The sequence below is a fragment of the Zosterops lateralis genome, assembly GCF_965231275.1.
Source record: "Zosterops lateralis genome assembly, chromosome: 3".
Classification (NCBI taxonomy): Eukaryota; Metazoa; Chordata; class Aves; order Passeriformes; family Zosteropidae; genus Zosterops; species Zosterops lateralis.
In genome coordinates, this window is record NC_139764.1 from 86776873 (window position 1) to 86796728 (window position 19856).

A 19856-nucleotide genomic window follows, 5' to 3' on the forward strand; every position below is an offset into this window, starting at 1 on the left:
GGCCCTGGAGTGAGAGGCAACTGTCAGAAGTTGCAACAAAGGAAATTATGGCTAAGTATTAAGAAGAAATTGTTAATGATGTAATGTGAGTGTACCCAAGTGCTATAACAAGTTGCCCATAAAGGCTGTGGAATTGTCATCCTTGAAGATATTCAGACCTCAAGTAGACAAGATCCTGAGCAACTAGCTAGCATTTTAAATTTGACCAGCCCTGAGCAAGTTGTACTCTATGACTGTCTTGGTTTGGCAGGACAGGTATCTGCCAGGGAAAGCTGTGGATTCCCTTGGAATGGAGAATGTAAACCCCCGCCCTCCCTTTCCAAATTATTATAATTTTGCAATTAAAGGCATTTCAGGCAAAGATTTGGGAATAGGAATAACAGTTTCTTTACTAGAAATGTTAAGAATACAAAATGTAGTAGCTCAAAAAAATGAGCAACAAACAGATAAATCCTAGAAAGCCTGACAGAGTTAGAAACACAACCTGATGCCCTGTTGGTCAGGGTGTTGGAAGCAGCCCAAAGTAAGCTCTCCTGGAGTGGCAGATATGATTCTGTTGGAGTAGAAATAAGCAGGTAGAAAAAAGATCCAGTAACGGCAACATGGGTCCAGTCTTCTGCTGGGAATCCAGTGGAAACACTGGATGTCTGCTGTTCCTATGCCTCAGGTTTTATCTAGGTAGGAACGGTTTGGCTCCCCTCACCGGGTGGAGCATCTCACAATGAGATGATGTAATGTGTCATGTCATTGATGAGCCTTAATGGCCCATTAACAGAAGGTATCCCAGTGGAGGGAGGATGGGTGGTGGAGGAGTTAAGGAATGATGCCCCACCCAGTTTTAACAGCTGGCCCATTGTAAGAAGGCACCTGCCCCCTCACCCCTGGAATTACAAGAGATAAAGAAAAAACATCTCCGTAGCTGCTTTCAACAGATGAAATAGGATACACTTTTTTTTTTTTGTTACATAACCCAAGACAATGACCTTTGGTTACATAACTCAAGACAATGACCTTTAACCTAAATATTTCTGGAGTCCTATGAATGTAAAATATATTGACATACAGGATAAATCATGTTTCTATAGTCTTGTCCGGGATAAGCTTTGTGAACTAACAAAGATAGACAAACCCATAGATACAGTTACCTAAAACCTGCCATCTTGTTTTTACCTCCAATAACCTTTCACCCAGTACTGTCATACTTAATCAAACATAATATCAAGGGCAAGGACAGTACATAGCAATGAAAGGTGTTCCTGGAGATCCAGGGGAAAGAAATCAGGAAATGTCAGGGGAGTTTATGGATATTGTCACAACAGAGTGATGCAGGAATAAAAATGCAGAAAAAGTAAAGGAATATACAGCTTCTGGAGAACACTGTGTTCTTCCAGGCCTTGGAACGTAAGTCACACTAATTCTGTAAGCTCCTCTTATACGTAGGTCACTTTGGAGATGGCAGTCTACTTTAGTCATTTGCTATTTCAACCACTAAATGCAGAGATTCACAGTAAGGGATTGCAGAGATTCACTGCATCAGTGCAGTTCTCTCAAATTCTTCACTTGACCACTTAAGTACTGCTCATTTTTACAAAATATATATGTCAGATAGGGAATCAGAGATCACTGTAAAGGAAATGTTTAAAAGACTGAGAGGTAGGGCCAGTTTCCAACTTTAAATCAAACTTGAATGAATTAATTCACAAACAGCATATAAGTTTTCAAGATCATTAGGCATTGTCAGTACACCTAGGTACCACTATTCTGTAACATTTTCATTCTAAATTCTCTGTGATCACACAGAGCTGTGGAGCTGATGTCAAAGAGTTAGTGCTGACTGCTGTGGTCCCTGGTGGTACTTAACAACAAAGGTCAAGGTGATCTGCCTCATGAGCTCTTTGATGAGAGAAGTCATTACTGAATTGAACTTGTCTTCTGTCTCCATCCTTCCTTTACATATTTGATGGTTTGAAATATTTTATCTCTTCCCAAGCACTCCCCCCACCCTTCAAATAATAATGATCTCCTCCTGGTACTACTTGCCTTGAGGCTTTTTACAGTATTTTTTTTCTTTAGTCAGCAATATATTCTGCCTACTTTCTGTGCCTTATGTTAATCTTGTTCTTTGGCAACTTTCTTTTTACTTGTATGAGTCACTACAACACATCTCTCTGTTTTGGTGATCACATACTCATGTAAAATATTTAAGCATTGTGAACCTGGTACATCATTACAGTGTTCTAAAATATTTGCATGCTACTGTTTGCTATACTGTTTTACTGCCCTTGTAATAGGATTCAAGGCAAGCTACTATCAATTATATTTGATCAGAGCACTTGTATTTGTATGAGCATTTGAATGAGTTTCACAGAACTCTTTTGAGAAGCTAATATAAGCTTCAGATCTTCCCCTTTTCTCTGAATAGTCCATTTTAAATTATTTTATTTAACAGGTAGCATCTGCACGTATAGCAGAAACCGTGTACTATGTTTTTTGATTACTGGTTGGTGGCAGTGTTTGTCTTGCTGACTTTGTTATCAACACTGCCGGATTTCTCCCTCATTTCTATCCCTTTAAAATCCATTTTACACACTCAGTTCCTCTGTTCCTGTTGGCGTTTTTATCCCTTATAGCCAGTAATTTCCTCCAACTCATGCGTCTTTTTTTCCCCCAAATTTTCAACAGACATGGTAGATGAGCTTTGCCTCTCTCAACTGTTTTATCATCTGCAAATATAGGCATGAAGAATAGTCTCAGCTGGGTGCAACACTGCATTCTACCACACTTTTACTCAGCAGTAAAATACAAGACCCAAAGAAAATTCTACAAACTTTGACATTGCATTTTCATTTTGGGTTTTCTGTGGTTTTTTGTGTGTTTGTTATACCTAGTGTCTCTGTGCACCTGGATGGACAGGAGAATTTTGCCAATTTGCTGAAAATGCATGTTTAATTTACCCAAATAATTGTTCTGATGGAGCAACTTGCATTGATATGAGTCAACTGAGAGAACAACCTTTGTATCAGTGTTTGTGTCCTCGTGATTTCACAGGTAAGGCATATACAAATCATGTAGAAGTTTGTACTTCATTTCCTTTTAAATATTCAAATATAAGAATGCTGGATTTAAAAAAAAAAAATGGTATAAAGAAGTATTTGGAGAGTAATCACACCTCTCCACATTTTATGCCCTCTGCTGTGATTCTTATTAGATCTGAATGGAATTTACAGGTTACTTTTGAATCTTCCAATTAAGGTTACAGTAAGAATAGTCCTAGAATAAGCTTTAGCTTCAGATTAAGAGACTAAGTGTATGTCTATGCATAAAATTTTTGCATGTGAACTACATGCAAAAACTAATTGTAGTTCCTGGATATCTAATGAGAGAAATGGAGTTTAGGAAGTTTTTTAGTTTGTATCAGCCTGTATTTACTCAGATAATTTACTTATTTTTTGAGAGCTGAATTCTACCTTCTATTTAAATACTTTAGTGGTCCACCCTTGATTTATGAAATTTAATTTGGTGTGGGATTACTGATTCATTTTACTTAACTAAAGCCTAGTCTTCGAGGTTCTCTGTATTGTCAATCAGTCAGTTTTTCAGAGGGGAATGATATTTGTTAGTCATTGACGCAATTTCTTTAACAGTGTTTCTCTTTTTATTGGATACAAAGGAAGCCTAAAAATGTAGCTTATATTAAACACACTGGGGTTTTAAGTGGCAAAGAAAATAATTTCTGATTTTTTTCCTCCAGTCTTATTCTTTAAATAGAAGCTCATTGAAGTTGGATTCTAAAATCTTTCACTAATCTTTTTCTAGAGAGGGAACTGAAAGAGAAGATTCAAATGTGAGTCACTGCAGGTTTAGGTAATATTATGGAAAGAGACATTAATCATATCTACATCAATTTAAAGATAAGTGAGAGAAATACTAAGAGAACTTAAAAAATAAAAATTTCAAATACAGGAAAACTGTTTAGTACTCAAGGAATGAAAATTAATTTATTCTAAAGGATCGATAGCAATACACAGAGAAAACAGTCTAAATCTACTGTGATTGAAAAAGAAATAATAGTTTAATAACCCAGTGTTTTAACGATCAACATTTCCTTTCACTTCTCCATTATCTGTTTAGAGTTTTATTTTTTCAATCTATGCTTGACTTTTTTAAATTGGTATGACACCTAAAATTATGGATTTGTTAATAAAAATAATGTTTCACTACAATACTTTAGGGCTTTTGAAATAATTTAAGGTATCTAGTGTACAGTATGATAATGTTTAAAATGTTACAATAAATGGCAATATATTCAATTAATAGAATTAAACCTTGCTAAACACTGAGTCATGACTGAATTCAAGTGGAAACTTCACTTTGTTTTTCAGGGACATCTTACTAGGAGGCCAAGATTCTTTTTTGTGGATTCTCATTGTAGAGTTCTATATATTGCAATAGATTTTTTTTTCTGCTTTTAAATAGATAGTTACATCTTCAGTCTTGATTCATAAAAAAATTCATTTATACCTATTTATCGTTTCATTTATGTATTTGGAAAGGGAAAGAGAGAAGAGAAATGTAGTAGCATTTTGGTACTTCTACTTCACTCTGAATTAAATAGTTTCTGCAACCAGAAAAACTATTGTAATTTCACTTTTATTGGTTCTTAATTGTGTTTTTAAATTATAAACACTACAGTTGCATCTTTTGCATTAACATTCAAATCATATTTGGAACAGACATTTTCGTGAACACAAAATATGACATGATGTAACATTGTCAGCTCTGAAAAGAAGAGCTTTGATTTAAAAAGTAATAAACCCACTTCAATCTGGTTGCATACTCTTTAACAAAACCTTGTAGAAACTTAATGTATACACACGAAATTTTAAACTATAGATTTTATTTCTTTTTATATGTAAAACATTTTGGGTCATTTACTCAGAAAAAATGTTCCCATATTAAGTTTAAATACTCAGAGAATAAAGGGTTATATTATATAGTTATTTTTGTTAAATAGGTGCATTTTTTGTGCTTTCAATTTCCTTCTACAGTTAGTTTCTTATTTTCATTTTTCTCTTCTCTGAAAGTAGATAAAAACGTTTGAATCTACAACAATGCTTGTAAGTAATATATCTTATGACATTGAAATCATCCATATCAGCAATTTCTCAGGTCCTGCGCAGTAGAACAATTGTCCTTGAATAAGCTTCCCCTAATTTATTGCTGTCTTTCCTTGTATGTAGAGCAATCATATTGGTGGGAATTGATTTGGCATGTTAGACACTTCATTCTCACTTCACAGAAAAGTCCTTTAATTAAAATAATCGTACTGCTGCTAAAATGGACCAAATCCTAAGAAAACTCACCAACCAGAGTTAAAAGTACTACTTCAATTGCATACTTATTCCTTATCTTAAACATTTTTTATAATTTTAGATTTATCTACAATTATTTTTTCTCTTTCATTATTTTATTGAGACAGATTTTTGAACTTCCACAGGTATATGGGGAAATGTATATAAACATACCTTGATGGAGACTGCACTATTGAACTATGTAGGATACTTGAAACAGTATTCTCTAAAAGGTATCTCTGCTGCCAGAAAAACTAATGTCCCAGAGAACCAGATATGGGATATAAAAGTTACTATATCTTACACAGTCTGGTTAAGGCAACATCTATACTAGTGAACAAAGAAATTTCATGGCCTAATTTTAAAAATTCACACTTTAAAATTCTTTCATTCTCAAAACAGGATACAGTGGTGACATATTTTAATCCTGGTGGGCAGCTCACTCACTCCAGTGAGGCGTTGGAAAGAATTGGAGGCACAAAAATAAGAAAACTTGAGATAAAGATAAATCATTAGGTCAAGCAAAAGCTGTTTATATAGGTGAAGCAAAATAAGGAATTAATTAACTACTTGCTGTTAGCAGGCAAAGTTCAACCGTTTCTAGATATTTGGGGAAGGTCTCTATTTCATGTGAAAGTACAGTGGTAATACCATAAGTCTCAAAACTCTAATAGATATAGAGTAGTAGTTTTTCTTTTTTTTTTTTTTTTTTTTTTTTTCCACAGCTCTAATCTCTATAGTAAAGGTGAGCAAGTAAAGGAATTTTTGAAGCCTCATGGGAGGTCCCTGTATCACAGGAGTGTACAGGAATTACACAGCAGTATCTGTCTCAGCAACATATGCTGTCATTTTAAGCTTTGTTCATTGCACTTTATATGTTATTGCCATTGTCACCTCTGAAAGAGAAATGGTTAGGGCACATAGATCTGAAACATCAACGACCATCTAGTGAAATAATGGAATAAAAGAAGTTACTTGTTAAGTAATGCTACAGGAATTCACTCAGAATACTTACATTCATAAGGTGAATAAAAAGGGAACAGCTTATTTTCAGAAGACTCAGTATTTTATTAAAGAACTTTCAGAGATAACTGACAGAAAGCAATAATAACAGCTGAAGTACTTCTCAATCTAACCCTCTTCAGCCCAGAAACTTTACCTGCTTTTTAAAATGCCTTTTAGGAGGAGTGTCCATATAGATTTTGTTAGGGTGAAAGGAAAATGGGTTTAGCTAGTCTATTCTTTTAACTTTGCCCCCAATGTAGGTCTCTCCTAATGCCAGTAAAAGTCCAAGAAAAAAAACAAGGGTTACACTGACTCTGTAAGTCAGAATGATAGCATGTACTGGATTGGAAGGGACCCACAAAGATCACCATGCCCAAGTCCTGGCTCTGCACAGCACCACGCCAAAATGCACAGCACGTGCCTGAGAACATTTTACAAACACTTCTTCAGTGCTGTCAGGAGTGGTGCTGTGACCACTTCCCTGGGGAGCCTGTTCCCTTTGGGGGAGGAACCTTCTCCTGACAGTCAGTTTCATGTCATTCACTTGAGTCCTGTCACTGGTCACCAGAGAGAAGAGATTAGTACCTGCCCCTTCTCTTCCCCTTGTGAGGATGTTGAAATCACCTTGAGGTTTCCCCTCAGTCCCTTCTGACCAGACCAAGTGATCTCAGCTGCTCTTCATATGGTTTCCTTTCTAGGCCCTTTCAACTCTTTGTGGCCCTTCTTTGGATGCTCTCCAATAGCTTTATATCCATCTCATATTGTGGTGTCCAAAACTGCACTCAGGACTCAAGGTGGTGCCTCACCAGAAGATGTTTTGTAAGGACACCAATCCTAAGATAATAGCAAGATAGATTATGTGAAAACACAACAGTTTCAGTCCATCTAGGGCATTTGACTGTACAGACTGTAATGAAAGGATAGAGAAGTAAACAATGAAAAAATAAAAAGGACATATTATCCATACTGGCAAAATATTTAATTTGAAGCAGATTAACTTCTGAACAATAAGTGAAGGCTAGAGCTAATGATGTTGTAGCATACTCCAAGATGACTCCAATCTACAGTAGTGCAAGTCAATAATTTTTTCTCAGGTCTTGATTTCCACAAAAAATACTAAGGCTATTGAAATTTTTGTGCTGGAAATACTTCTATTACTTTGGCATTCAGCAATTGCTTGAAAAGCCAAAAGACTATAAAAACATTCTACATGAAAATTCAAGAAAAAAATGTAATATCAGTATTTCAGTTCTACCTGCTTTTAAAATGGAACAAAATGTTCCCAGTGCAGGCGGATATTTATGAGTATGTTCATATTTACTAAAAATTCAGTTTCTGATTTAATTTGCTGTGCACAATATATTTTGCCTGTTGGAATTTGTAGGAATTTTGATGGATTTTTTGTTCATTAAGAATAGTTAGGTAAACTTAAAGATGCTGGGTTGGTTTTTTTTTTAAGAAGCATGGCTCTATCAAGGTCTGGATTTCTAATCATATAATTAGTAAAGTTCTCAACTGGAACACATGCTTTAAAATATGCCCTCAAACTTGGCATATGGAATCCTACATCTGCTCATGAACTCCAAAAAATTACTTTCACCCACCTCTATCAACTTTGTATTTTTTTAAGACAAGTACAAGATACTTGACTTTCTGGGACTATGAGCCCAGAACTCAAACTAAAGAGGCATTTTACATAATTGACTGAATATTTTAAAAATAGCAAAGTTTCAGGGACGTAGCAGAAGGGTTTTCTATTCACATTATGTTCCTATGAAAGTCTCACCTCGACTCCAGGGGCATATTAAACAGCCTACTATTTAATTCTCCTGCTTCCACTTCCTACCATCTAACCTGCCTCACTTTATTAAGGCATACAACTCGAAGATTTACCTGTCAGGGAGTTAGAACTACACTGATTTCCTTTAATTTGTCTGACTCTTCTGGGTTTACAGCTATTGATATCTATCCTTTCCTTTTTTGCTCATTCAGAGTAAAACTTAGAAGGGTTTGTTTTTTGGTTTTTTGTTGGTTTTTCTTGGTTTTTTTCTCTGTGGATAGTTTGCAAGTCTCTCATTGAGAACATCACTGCATTATTCATTCTCATTCCCAAATATATAATAGATCTGCTGTTAGTGACAAGGGAAACTGTAGCTTTCTCTAAACATTCAGAGGGGTAGCTGGACAGATAGGGAAAATTCAAATAGCTATATATCACCCAAAACCAGGTCACATCATCAATAGGAAACATGACGATGCAGGCCTTTTATGCAAAATCAGTCAAAATGTCTTTTGAACAAATTGAAGTGCTTAAAAAAGTTCATTAACTATAATAACCATAAAGACATTATTTTCTGCTTCTCAGCTCAACCTATGTTTACTCAGCCAAGTACATTATTTCAGATCTTACCAAGGTACAAAAATTGTCAACAGCATTATAAATCACCTATCACACTAATGGGTTTAAAACATGATAAGGTGTGCAATGTAGATATAATTATAGGACATTTAAAAATGTATAGTGCACTGGAAAGATGAATAACACTATAGTGTAGATTGGTGACTGTTTTCATTAACAAAGATGATTTCTGTAGCTCTGTTTTAATCCTTTAAAAGACCTCAAATTTACATCTTTTAGATTTGAATACCAAATTTGCCCTTTAAAATCAGGCTAGTCACATATTACTTCCTTTTCTGAGACACAATGTACAACAACATTAGATGGCATAGCCTATTGTATGTCCACTGAAGCTGGAATAATGTTAATATATGAACTAAATAATCTGGACTTTCTTATGCTATATTTCAACCTTTCTGCACAGTAGTTGTTCCTTCTATTAAAAAAACCAAAACCAACCCAAATGCATTTTGTTGAAATAAAATACCACTTTGTTATAGACTTACTTCATCTGTGTTAATGATGTCTCTTATTAATATATATTTTTCTTGTCACATAAGTAGACTTAGGCACTTTAAGACCTATCATTTTTTTGGTTTTGTTTATTTGGGTTTTTTATCCTGAGTCACATTAGAAACTTACATTCAGCAACAACTACTATACTTTGGTCCTCACTCTTGGACTCTCTGAATAGCTCAGGTTTACTTTTTCTACAATATACTTGCCTCCATTTCTATTTACTCAGGTATATCTCACTTCAGACACATGTTCCTTCAAAATCTATTACTTCCTTAGGTTTGTTTTTATTATACCTTTCTCCTCAGCATTTGCCACCAATTTAGTATAAACTCTGTATAGGAGATTAAATTTACATTTCAGATAACATTAAATAATATTGAATTTACATCAGAGTGCTGCATCCAGTCCTATAGCTCTCAGTGGAGGAAAGACATGGAGGTGGAGCAGAGGACTGGAACAATTCTCTTATGAGGAAATTCTGAGAGGGTTGGGGTGGTTCAGCTTGGAGCAGATTCTCTAAACACCTTATTGAGGCATTTCAATACTCCAGCTCACAAAACATCTGAAGAGGAACTTTTTACAAGGGTCTGTAGCAATAAGTGAAAGGGTAGTGACTTTAAATTGAAAGACATGAAATTTACACTACATAAAAGGAAGAAATTTTTCAGAAGGAGAGTTGTGAAACACTGGACCAGGTTGCCCAGAGATGAGAGAGATGCATCATCTGTGGAAGCATTCAAGGACAATTTAGACTGGACTCTGAGCAACCTGAGTTATAGGTGTCCCTGCTCATTGCAGGAGGCTTTGATTAAATGATCTTTAAAGGTCTCTTCCAACCCAATCTATTCTATTATCCCACAATCAATCTTTGTGTCACCCATCCAGATTTGGACTGCTGCCTCAGTGCACTGACATTTACCTTTACTCCAAACTCATAAACTATTATTTTTTTCTCAAACCAAAGTTCTTTTATATAAATAATTAGATTCAATTTGCCAAGGAATATTTTCTAAAACTTAGAAAAGCCCCACATCCTCTCTGGAACCCAAGGGTGATGTTCAAATGTCTTCCAGAGAGCAGAGGAACCTGCAAGTATGGTGCTTTTTATCCAGGCTGGGTAGGATGCTCTTTCTGGAATCTGCCTTCTCTCAGTGAATGTCTCTGTGAATGGTTGTTCTGTATTGTTTCAAATTTCACTTATAATGAGTGAAAAAGGATCAAGGTAGATGAAATTTCTGTGTTTCAGGTATGAAAATTGTTTTACCTATTCTCCTAGTATCCTATTGTGGTTTTTATATGAACCAGATTTTTTAATGAGACATATAAAGGGCACTTTGCACAACAACAAAACAAAGAAACAAACAACACCTTCATAAAAGGATAAGAGACCATGAAAGACAGGTCTGAAAAAAGGCTTTACCAAGAGATGAATCTTTATGACCAGATTCCCAGCTAAATCCTGAATGCAGTTAAGAGAAAGGACAGATAATCTATTAAATGGTCAAAAAGTCTAATTGTATGCTCCAGAATAGTGAGTTCATTTAAGAGCCAAGGTTATTAAAATACATCTCAAACAAATTGAAAGTCATTCTGTAAAAAGTAACTCAGCTGAAGACTGTGCTTAAACAACAGTTGCAGAGGAGCTTTCAGAAAGGTCTAAGTGCCCTTAAATGATTATTTCCATTCTAAACCAGTAGAAGGTAAAAAAAAATAAATAACTGTAAAGCTCCAGGAAGTGGAATAAAACGTGTAATATTTTAGTGCTTACAATGTCTCTACCAGGCTTTTCACTCTGTGCTCTCATGGAAAGAACTGAGTATTTCAGAGGACTCCACTCATATGGCCTCTTTTGGACTGAGTTCATGGATGAGACAAATCAAAAATGTGAAATTTTTCATGACCTAAAATGGAATAGCATTGTATAAAAGTCAACAATTTAGAGATTGAACCTGAACTGCCCATGCTCTGCCAAAGAGCATATTTTTTGAAGTTTCTACTAGCTTCTTGGTTGGAATGGTAGAAAAGTAATGGTTGTTTGATTATTTCAGCATGTGCACATGTGTGTACATATGCAATAAATCTAATTGGGTGTTACAACTGCCTTCACAGTCAGGGAACAAGAAAACATTAAAAAAAAATCTTGAAATGTAGCTTCATAAAATTACTTCGGAGAAAAAAACACTTAAAAAAAATTATGATGCAATTATTGAAGAGAAGAGTTAGGTCATGTATTGTTTTTGCTTGATAAACTTGTTACCACATGAAATAGCAAATTAAAAATGTTTACTGTAGATCATCTTTATACACTCTTTATTAGCACACTGATTATTATATAGTTTCTGAAAAAAAACAAAAAGATAATATTAAATTGAGAGTGGCAGTACAAAAATAGACTAGAGCAGAATTCAAAAATGGACTAAAGCAGATCATATAAAACTAAAAATATATCTAGCAAACGTAGGTGCAGCCAAAGTCGGAAGGACTGCAAATTCTGTTTTATAGGTTAAAATGTTTGGGTCAATTAAAAATGAAAAACACTAGAAGTGCTGGCTTTACTACACCGCGCAATATAGACTGCAACTGTGAGTTGTATGCTTTTTAAGAACCCTCAGGAAGTTATTTGATAAAGTCACACTTAATAGTAAAAAAGCCCCTAGTGGATTTTATAATGGTGAAAATCTTTGTTATGTGCAGAGTAGAAGCATACCATGTAAGGCCAAAAATCTATTGATAATGTAACTGAAATATTAAAATTAAAATCATTATCAGAGCAAATATAATTGCTGCAGAAAATGAATGAAAAAGCAATTTTAACGCAATGTTTAGTTTCTATCCCTTTTTTATGATATACTCACCCTTTTTCCTTCTCCACCAGGTCTCATTGTCAATGGTTTCATAGTGCTGCTGTTGAGAGCAGTGTTGCAGAATCTATAGTTCTTCACTGGAAGGGATGTGACATTTATACTGGTGGTTTCTTCTTTGTGTCCAGGATGCACCTGGGATCATTTCTATATGTCCACTTATACATTTTTTTCATTGGACTGCAGTTCTATTTTGGATGTTAATCTACATTTTATGGTGGGTCTAAAGTATACTGAATAAAGTATCTTTGCCCTTTTTAGCCTTCAGACCAGTTTTGCCCAGCTACATAAAGATCTTCATTCTTTAACTGGGCACTGATGAGTTCCCAGTCGTTATGGGATCTCCCATCTCTGATTACACAGTGTTCTTCACATCACATCCTATGTCTTTTCTCAAGGTCTCTTGCTTTGGTACCAGCCCTGTATTTGTATACAGTACTGTGGAAAGAGAGAGATAGTGCTAAAGGCAATCCTGCCTCCAATATACTGCAGCTGTGTTAATTACCAAAGAGTGGGAACAGCCTTGCCCTCACAGCTGGGTGTGATAAAATAGTGAGTGAACTAGTAGAGAGTCAGTTGGCATCTGCTGGCCTTGCTGTGAGGAAGAAGGGAGAGGAGGTTGTGTGAGGGACAGGTAAGGTAAGAGCTACTATACTAGGGACAGGGTTAGGTGGCCGTGCCATGGACAGAGAGCAGTGAGCTGGGGGTGCAGAAGAAAGGAGAGAAAGAGCCAGAGCTGTAGAGACCTACCCATAGGATTACTACATAGAGAAGATATGAAAGATGTCTAGATAATGTGCTGCTGATGCTTGAAGTTTTCTGAAGTTTCTGTTGAAGCACTTTGAGTGCAGTGGCCATCTCAAGCATGACACAACACTGTACTGGACTAGTAAATACAATTGTACTTACAACCTCCACTTGTTCCTGTTTTTGTAAACCTGTAGCTAGTGCAAAGGTAAACAAAAGTAAAGCAAATCAGAATAAAATACTATTGTCACAATTAGGCCAAGTAAAATATCACTTTAGGAAAGTCTGGTGACCCTCAGTTCTTGAAAATTCAGTGCAAATCTTATGGTCTATTGCTAGAAAAGGCAGTGTTGTTCCGCAGTGTTATAGGGAAAAAAATGCCTCATTTTACTTTTGGAATTTCTGTTGATTTTGCCACCTTTTCTTCTTCTGGTCCCAAAGTCTATTTAAAAAACTCCTCACTCTACTGATGTTGCTTCAGCAATGTCACATTTTAGTCTCTTTAGAATTCTTAGGTGAATTTTACCTGGATTGGGTTAGTGATGGTTATTTATTTAAACAAACTAATAAGTTTAGTATCAGGTATAGACACAAATGCACTAATTTATCTGTTTCTTAGCTGGCTGATACGAACCCCAGAGCTATGTAGTTGTTTCAGCTAATCATGGATTCTTAAAAAATACGCAGATGAGAAGCAAGGTATATTCTTTCAGGTTTAGTGTGTTAATGCAATTAAATATCTCATCTCATGGTAAAGTAAAAATTCCACAGAAAGTGGAAGTTGGAAGCTGCATTAAAAGAGCATAGAGAAGTTATGTGTGTATGTGGATGGAGTTCAAAAAGTTAAAGCTAAGCTGGACATTAAAAGAGCAAGAATCAGCGAGGAGAAGAAACTTTCCTCTAAATACATTGGTAGTGAAAGAAAATGAAGGAAAACAATTAAACAATTTAATTTTTAAGACTACATCCTTAGATAAATAATATATAAGGTCATTTATAAAAATAAACAGTGCAACAGTAATCTTTAATAAGTTTTTTCCCTCCTAATGTTGCTAAATTTCTTTTTTTCTTTTTGTTCCTTGGGTCTGCTGAATTTATTCCTGATAGAAGAATAACATGCTTAATTGTGCACAAAAATCTTGTTTGAGTTCTCTAAGTACTGCATTTCCCAATTACTCAGCCCTTACTCACTATGAAGTGATAATTAGACATTAAAAGCTAAGTGGATTACTGTGGAGATTTCTCCTGATATCCATTTATCACTTAATCAGACTTTAATACCATAAATTATGCATTTCTCAGCAGTATTCAGATTCCAATAAATTTTATTACCGTTTTGAGTTACTAGGTTTTCTTGACCTCATTGTGGTGGGGAAAAGTCATAAAGTTTGCTTAAAGGATTACAGCCACTTTAAGAATTTCAGATTTATAGCAAAATAATTCTTAAAGTCTGTTGTGTTGAACTAATATTTATTCATAAGGTGTAGGAACATCCAATAAGGGTTTCTTGGACAATACAATTCCATCCTCTTGAATAAACGTGAAAAAAATTGATCCGAAAAACATACTGAGCTGTTTTTCCCAGCTTTTCTTTTCCTCCTGATTTTGCCTTCCACACCTCATTAAGAAAAACAAAACCAAATAAACCCCACAATTCCTAGGAGATTGCAACTTCCTCAGCACATTCACTTGCTTTTGGAATGAAAATATCTATATCTATATATTTATGTGTTAGCATACCTTTCTTTTGGCCACTGTTACAGAAAAAGTGGTTAAAAGTATTAATCATGATGAAAACTTCCCAGAAATGCAGATACTTTGGGTTACCATTTGATTCAATATGAACAGAGCAAATTTGAGTCTTGTAAATGTAAGGTCAGGTTGCCCATAGTTTCCCATGTAATATAACGTGTTATAATAATAAATAGCAAGAAGTATCTAATTTCCTATTTTCCTATGTACTCTATTATTACATGTTACTTAAAAATGTTTTTCACTCAGTAAACTTTATAAATTAGAATAAAATATAATCTTGGCTGTTAAAAATTTGATAGATGTTATTGGTGGGCAGTTTTTAACTGAGGAGTGAAATGATAAAATAAAGACTAAAAATCCTTAAAAGCACGCTCATCAACCTCTCTGTAAATACATGAGATTGCACTTGTAGTTCAGCACCTGTTGGCCCAAAATAGAGATTTTTGGCCAACAAATCACAGCATATTTCTGTTTGCATTTACAGAAGTCCATGAAAAGCAGTCTTTAGGTCTTAATTTGGCACTCCATTCCAGCATACTGAAAGTGAATGAAATTGGCAGAAAATACTGCAGGAGAGACATAGTCATTTTCTTACCAAATTTTATCCTATTAATTTGTGTTTTCCTGGTTTTAGCTTTAGATCAAAAAAATAGATGGTTAGAAACTTTAACATAATTTCATTATTTGAAGTAAATTTATTTCCTTTTTTTGACATATGAAGAATTTCAAATGAAATACTAACCGCTGACTCAAAATTTTACCGGACCTATTGTCTGATTTAAGAAATTATCCACATTTCTTGTATATTCCTCCCAAACATTTTTCTCCTGTACAGCTCTTCTGTGTTTTCTGCTTAAGCCACAAAGTAACACTGATTACAAGTAAGTAGGTGGTAAAACACTAGTAATTTACATTTCTTGTATTTCCTGTAGTTTTCCTCTTCAAAATATCGCAAAACTCCTGCACCTTCTTGTAGTTTTCTCAGCAGTACAGGTTTGATTTTTTTTCTCTTTTCTCTATTCTTTATCTTTTCTAAATTTGGAAACTGCTGCCCCTCTCTGGAATTTCTGCTGTAAAAATAATAAATTAAAAAAAAAATTAAAAAAAAAAAAAAAAAAAAAAAAAAAAAAAAAAAAAAAAAAAAAACCCAAAGCAGATCAATAACAAGGAAAAAAATCAAGAATGTGTACACAGAATTCATTAAATTGTTTCAGCACCAAAAAAAGAATAAGAATAAAAAGTGAAAGTGCTTTGTTTTTGTCAAATCTACTTGTTTCCCAAGACTAATGGTAAACCTGATGGTCTTCCTCACTAATTCATATCACATTTCCAGAGATATATTTCTCTTCAGTGCAAGTTTTTTAGAACTGTGCAGTTACAAGTTAAATTTCTTTTTTCCTAAAAAACAATTTTCATCTAAATGGGCAAATTGCTCAGTGAATCACACTGAAGGTTACCACAGATAAATGTGAATTAGCCTTTACCTAAAAGAGCTCAGAAAATACCTAATGAAATATATATAATAGATTCAAAAGTCTTGAGTAGATATCAGGGTTGACTCATGCAACAGGAAAAAGAAGAAAATACAAAGGCGTTACCTCCATTTCAGTTAATTATTTCCTGGGAAAATCCAGCCTTTTCAGCTCTGTATCCCCTTCTGGAGGCATCCTAAATTGTTTCAAATGCTGAAAAAGTATTTTTGTTTTCTCCTTCTTTTAAGAACACTGAGATCTATTTTTCATATGTATAAGCAGAGTGAAAAAGAGTCTGAAAACACACACAAGATCTTTAACCAGGATTCCAGAGATCTTATTTAAAGGAAGGTATTCTATCAATATTACTAAGAATACGACTTACAGCATTTCCTTAAGAATGTGATATTAATTCCTAAACTTTTTAGGACTTTTTTTTTTTTTTTTTTTTTTTTCCCTACTTCAGGAGAATTCTGCGAGGTAAAAATTGACAAATGTGGTTCCAATTCATGTGAAAATGGAGGAACATGTATTGGCTATGAAGATCATTTTAAGTGCACTTGCCCTATAGGTGAGTCATTGGTAATTTATTCTATTTTCTAAAAAAACAAATAAAATTTCATCCAAATATTTATGTTAAGAAGTAGGGACTTAAAAATAACAACGTATCTCAACAAATGCAGTGAACATTTTTATGAAGAAAAGCACTTTTTGTCTTTGTTCAGGAAATAAAACTGCCAAATAACTCTACTAGAGTGGTGTTAACTGCTAACACCCTGAACAGACATAATGTCAATATTCTGAATGAACTGTGATTAAACATTCTCTTTGTGATGCAGGTTTTGAAGGTGAAAGATGTGAACTTGATATTGATGCCTGCCTGTTCAACAATATAAGCTGTGCCCCAGGAGCACTGTGTATGGATAAATCTCATGGATTTAATTACACATGTTTATCACCGTGTATTGGAAACACAGAGGTAGGATAAAGCAATATATATTCCCTCCAGCATTTTTTGGGAAATCAAACAACTTATTCTAATAGCAGTGAGCTGATGAAACCTCATTTTGCTTGGGTTTCCTAAACATAGTACTCTTTCTTGATATATCCTCATGCTACTATTCCTTTTTTCTGTGTAACTTATGCATGTAAAAGTGTGCGATCTGACTAGTCTGGTCATTGTCCAGCAAACCATGTAATGTCTGAGCTCTGCCTTTCTTGTTCTTTGTAGGTTTAGTCACTGATGTCTCCTTCTGCCCCCTACTTGCTGCTGCTATATTATGAAACTTGAAGAACTTTAGGCAAAATCTCTTAGCAATCTCTGGTAGATTTAAAAGTTACCAGATAGAAGGCTAATGTGATCGTACAGCAATGCACAGAAAGAATGAAAAAAGTTTCATTTCCATTACAAACAAAAATTAAAAGCACATTCAACAACAAAAAAGCAAGACTAATTACACTTCAGTGGGACATGAAAATGCAGTTAGAAAAACATTTAAATTCACCTTGCAAGTTCCCCTTCAATGCTCACAGCATATGGAAATGAATACTACTTTTGCACTTTAAAAATTTTCTAGAAGAAATACATTTGTTGTATCCTTCTCACTATCCTTTAGTGACCTTTTCAATTAAATTTATGTAGGAGTCATTCATATCAAGGTGGACAATGAGGTTTTGGAATGGATCAAAGTAAAATACTGTTGCAATTTTTTGTTATGATAGTTATTGTAAAAGCTCTGTACATAATGCTATATAGCCTTCCAAACAATTACACAAACATTATAATGAATATTTTACAGGCTTTATCAATTTTTTTATTGAAATATATGCACCATAAAAATATACTATGCATAATAAGCAACATATTACAAAGAATAATCAATATTTATGTCACCTTGAAGTCCATGGGTAGACACTTATCAGAGAACATGAAATACAGCACTGAAAAACCCACTGGCTCAAAGGTTTATACTTAAATTGTTCAGCATCTGGTAAATTTTGACATTTTTATGATTTAAAGTGTCATACTCAGTGCAAATATATTGTATATGGCATAGCATCATAATGGTGCAATTATCATTATGGCTAGTTAGTATGGGAAATGATGGTGTGTCAAGGATGCTGACGGGAGCTAGTAAAACATTTTACTGTAATATTTGCTTAAAATCCCTCAGATATATTTAATTTATTCATACAAACATTTAATAGACTATCATAAGTGTCACAGGGGGAAAAAAAAGTAGTTTTATATATAAATATATTTCTCAATATACACTCACTGTATGAGATGCTTGATTTGGGCATAATATGAATAATTAGTAGATTTTCTAATGGGAAAATGAATAGAAAATAAAATTATGGAATTATATACTTGAGTTTTACCTGTTTTCTTAGCTTACAGATCATTAAAATAATATTATTTCCTTATTGGAAGAAACAAAGACTGTATTCAAACAAATATTTTGGTAAATTTCTGAAATTAAAGATTATTATTAGTCAAATTTCATTATTCATCATTTAATTCTTAATTTATTTGTTATGGATGGAAAAAAGTATATATTTTTGTATCTTTTCATTTCTTGTACATTTCTAATGGTACCTCAGTTATGCTGAACTGCTTTACCTCTGTGTATTCAGCAAAATACATTGAAAAGAATGCTACTATTTGGAATATTTTCCTCATGAACAAAAAATAAATGTAATTAATTGGGACTCTTTTGTCTCTGTATAGATATATAATGATATTAATGCATTAGGGTTTTTTATTTCCCAGCCCAAAAATTAATACACTACAGTTGTTTTTAATTTTTTTCTTCCCTAAACAAATATTAAAAAAAATTTGAGGTGAACAGATTAAGAAGGGATATTTTCATTCAAACTTCAAAATCAAATCTTAACTTTGTAATTAGGATGCCTGCTTGCTCTGGACCAAGAATTATGAAGGAACTCATAACAAATCAAGATTTTGTCATCTTTAAATTAGGGAATTCCAACAGGACCAAATTTAGCCACGTTGTGTTATAATGAATTTTCTTCTGTAATGTACTCAGGTAGACATGAAAAGGAATAAAGAAAAAATATTTCTTTTTCCATTTTAACACTCAATATATGTGACAAATTTTAATATTTTTATCAACAGGAGGTCAAAGAGGATTGCTAAGATCACTCATAATAACAAATAATTGTAGTGTAATATGATAGGCCTAAGTAACAGAATCATAGAAGCATAAAACAGCCCAGGTTGGAAGGGATCTCATAAGACCCTCTAGTCCAACCTTTCATGGAAAAGCAAGCCTTGGTTAGATTATAAATCACATTTTGGAAACCTCCAGTGATAAAGGTACTGCATCCTGAATAGTTTACGTGCCTTGAAAGTCCACCTGTGACCCAAACAATCACAAATGAGGAGCCATTCTAGGACGTTCTGGACCCCTGGCATCAAGAAATATATTGAGGTGTTGGAGTGTGTCCAGAAAAAGGCAATGGAGCTGGTGAAGGGTCTGGAAAATAAGTATTGTGCAGGGCAGCTGAGCACGGTGGCGTTGTTTAGGTTGGAGAAAGATAGTGTCAGGGGAGGGTTTATCCCTCTCAACAACTACATGAAAGGAAGTTGTAGCCAGGTGGGGGTTGGCCTCTTCTCCCAGGCAGCCAGCAACAGGACAAGAGGACATAGCTTCAAGCTGTGCCAGGGGAGGTTAAGGTTGGATATCAGGAAGAATTTCTTCACAGTATGGGCTGTTTGCGGTGG

The 19856-nt window shown here is 34.4% G+C and overlaps 1 protein-coding gene across 1 annotated transcript in view; it reads left to right on the forward strand.

The window, feature by feature from the left end:
* Window positions 1-19856, forward strand: part of EYS (eyes shut homolog) — a gene marked incomplete at both ends in the record, with an annotated part of 727941 nt that overhangs the window by 59556 nt on the left and 648529 nt on the right. Inside the window, 2 exons of the mRNA XM_083857640.1 lie at window positions 16575-16679; window positions 16948-17087. Coding sequence (XP_083713766.1) covers window positions 16575-16679; window positions 16948-17087 — 245 coding nt within the window. The remainder of the gene's footprint in view (window positions 1-16574; window positions 16680-16947; window positions 17088-19856) is intronic.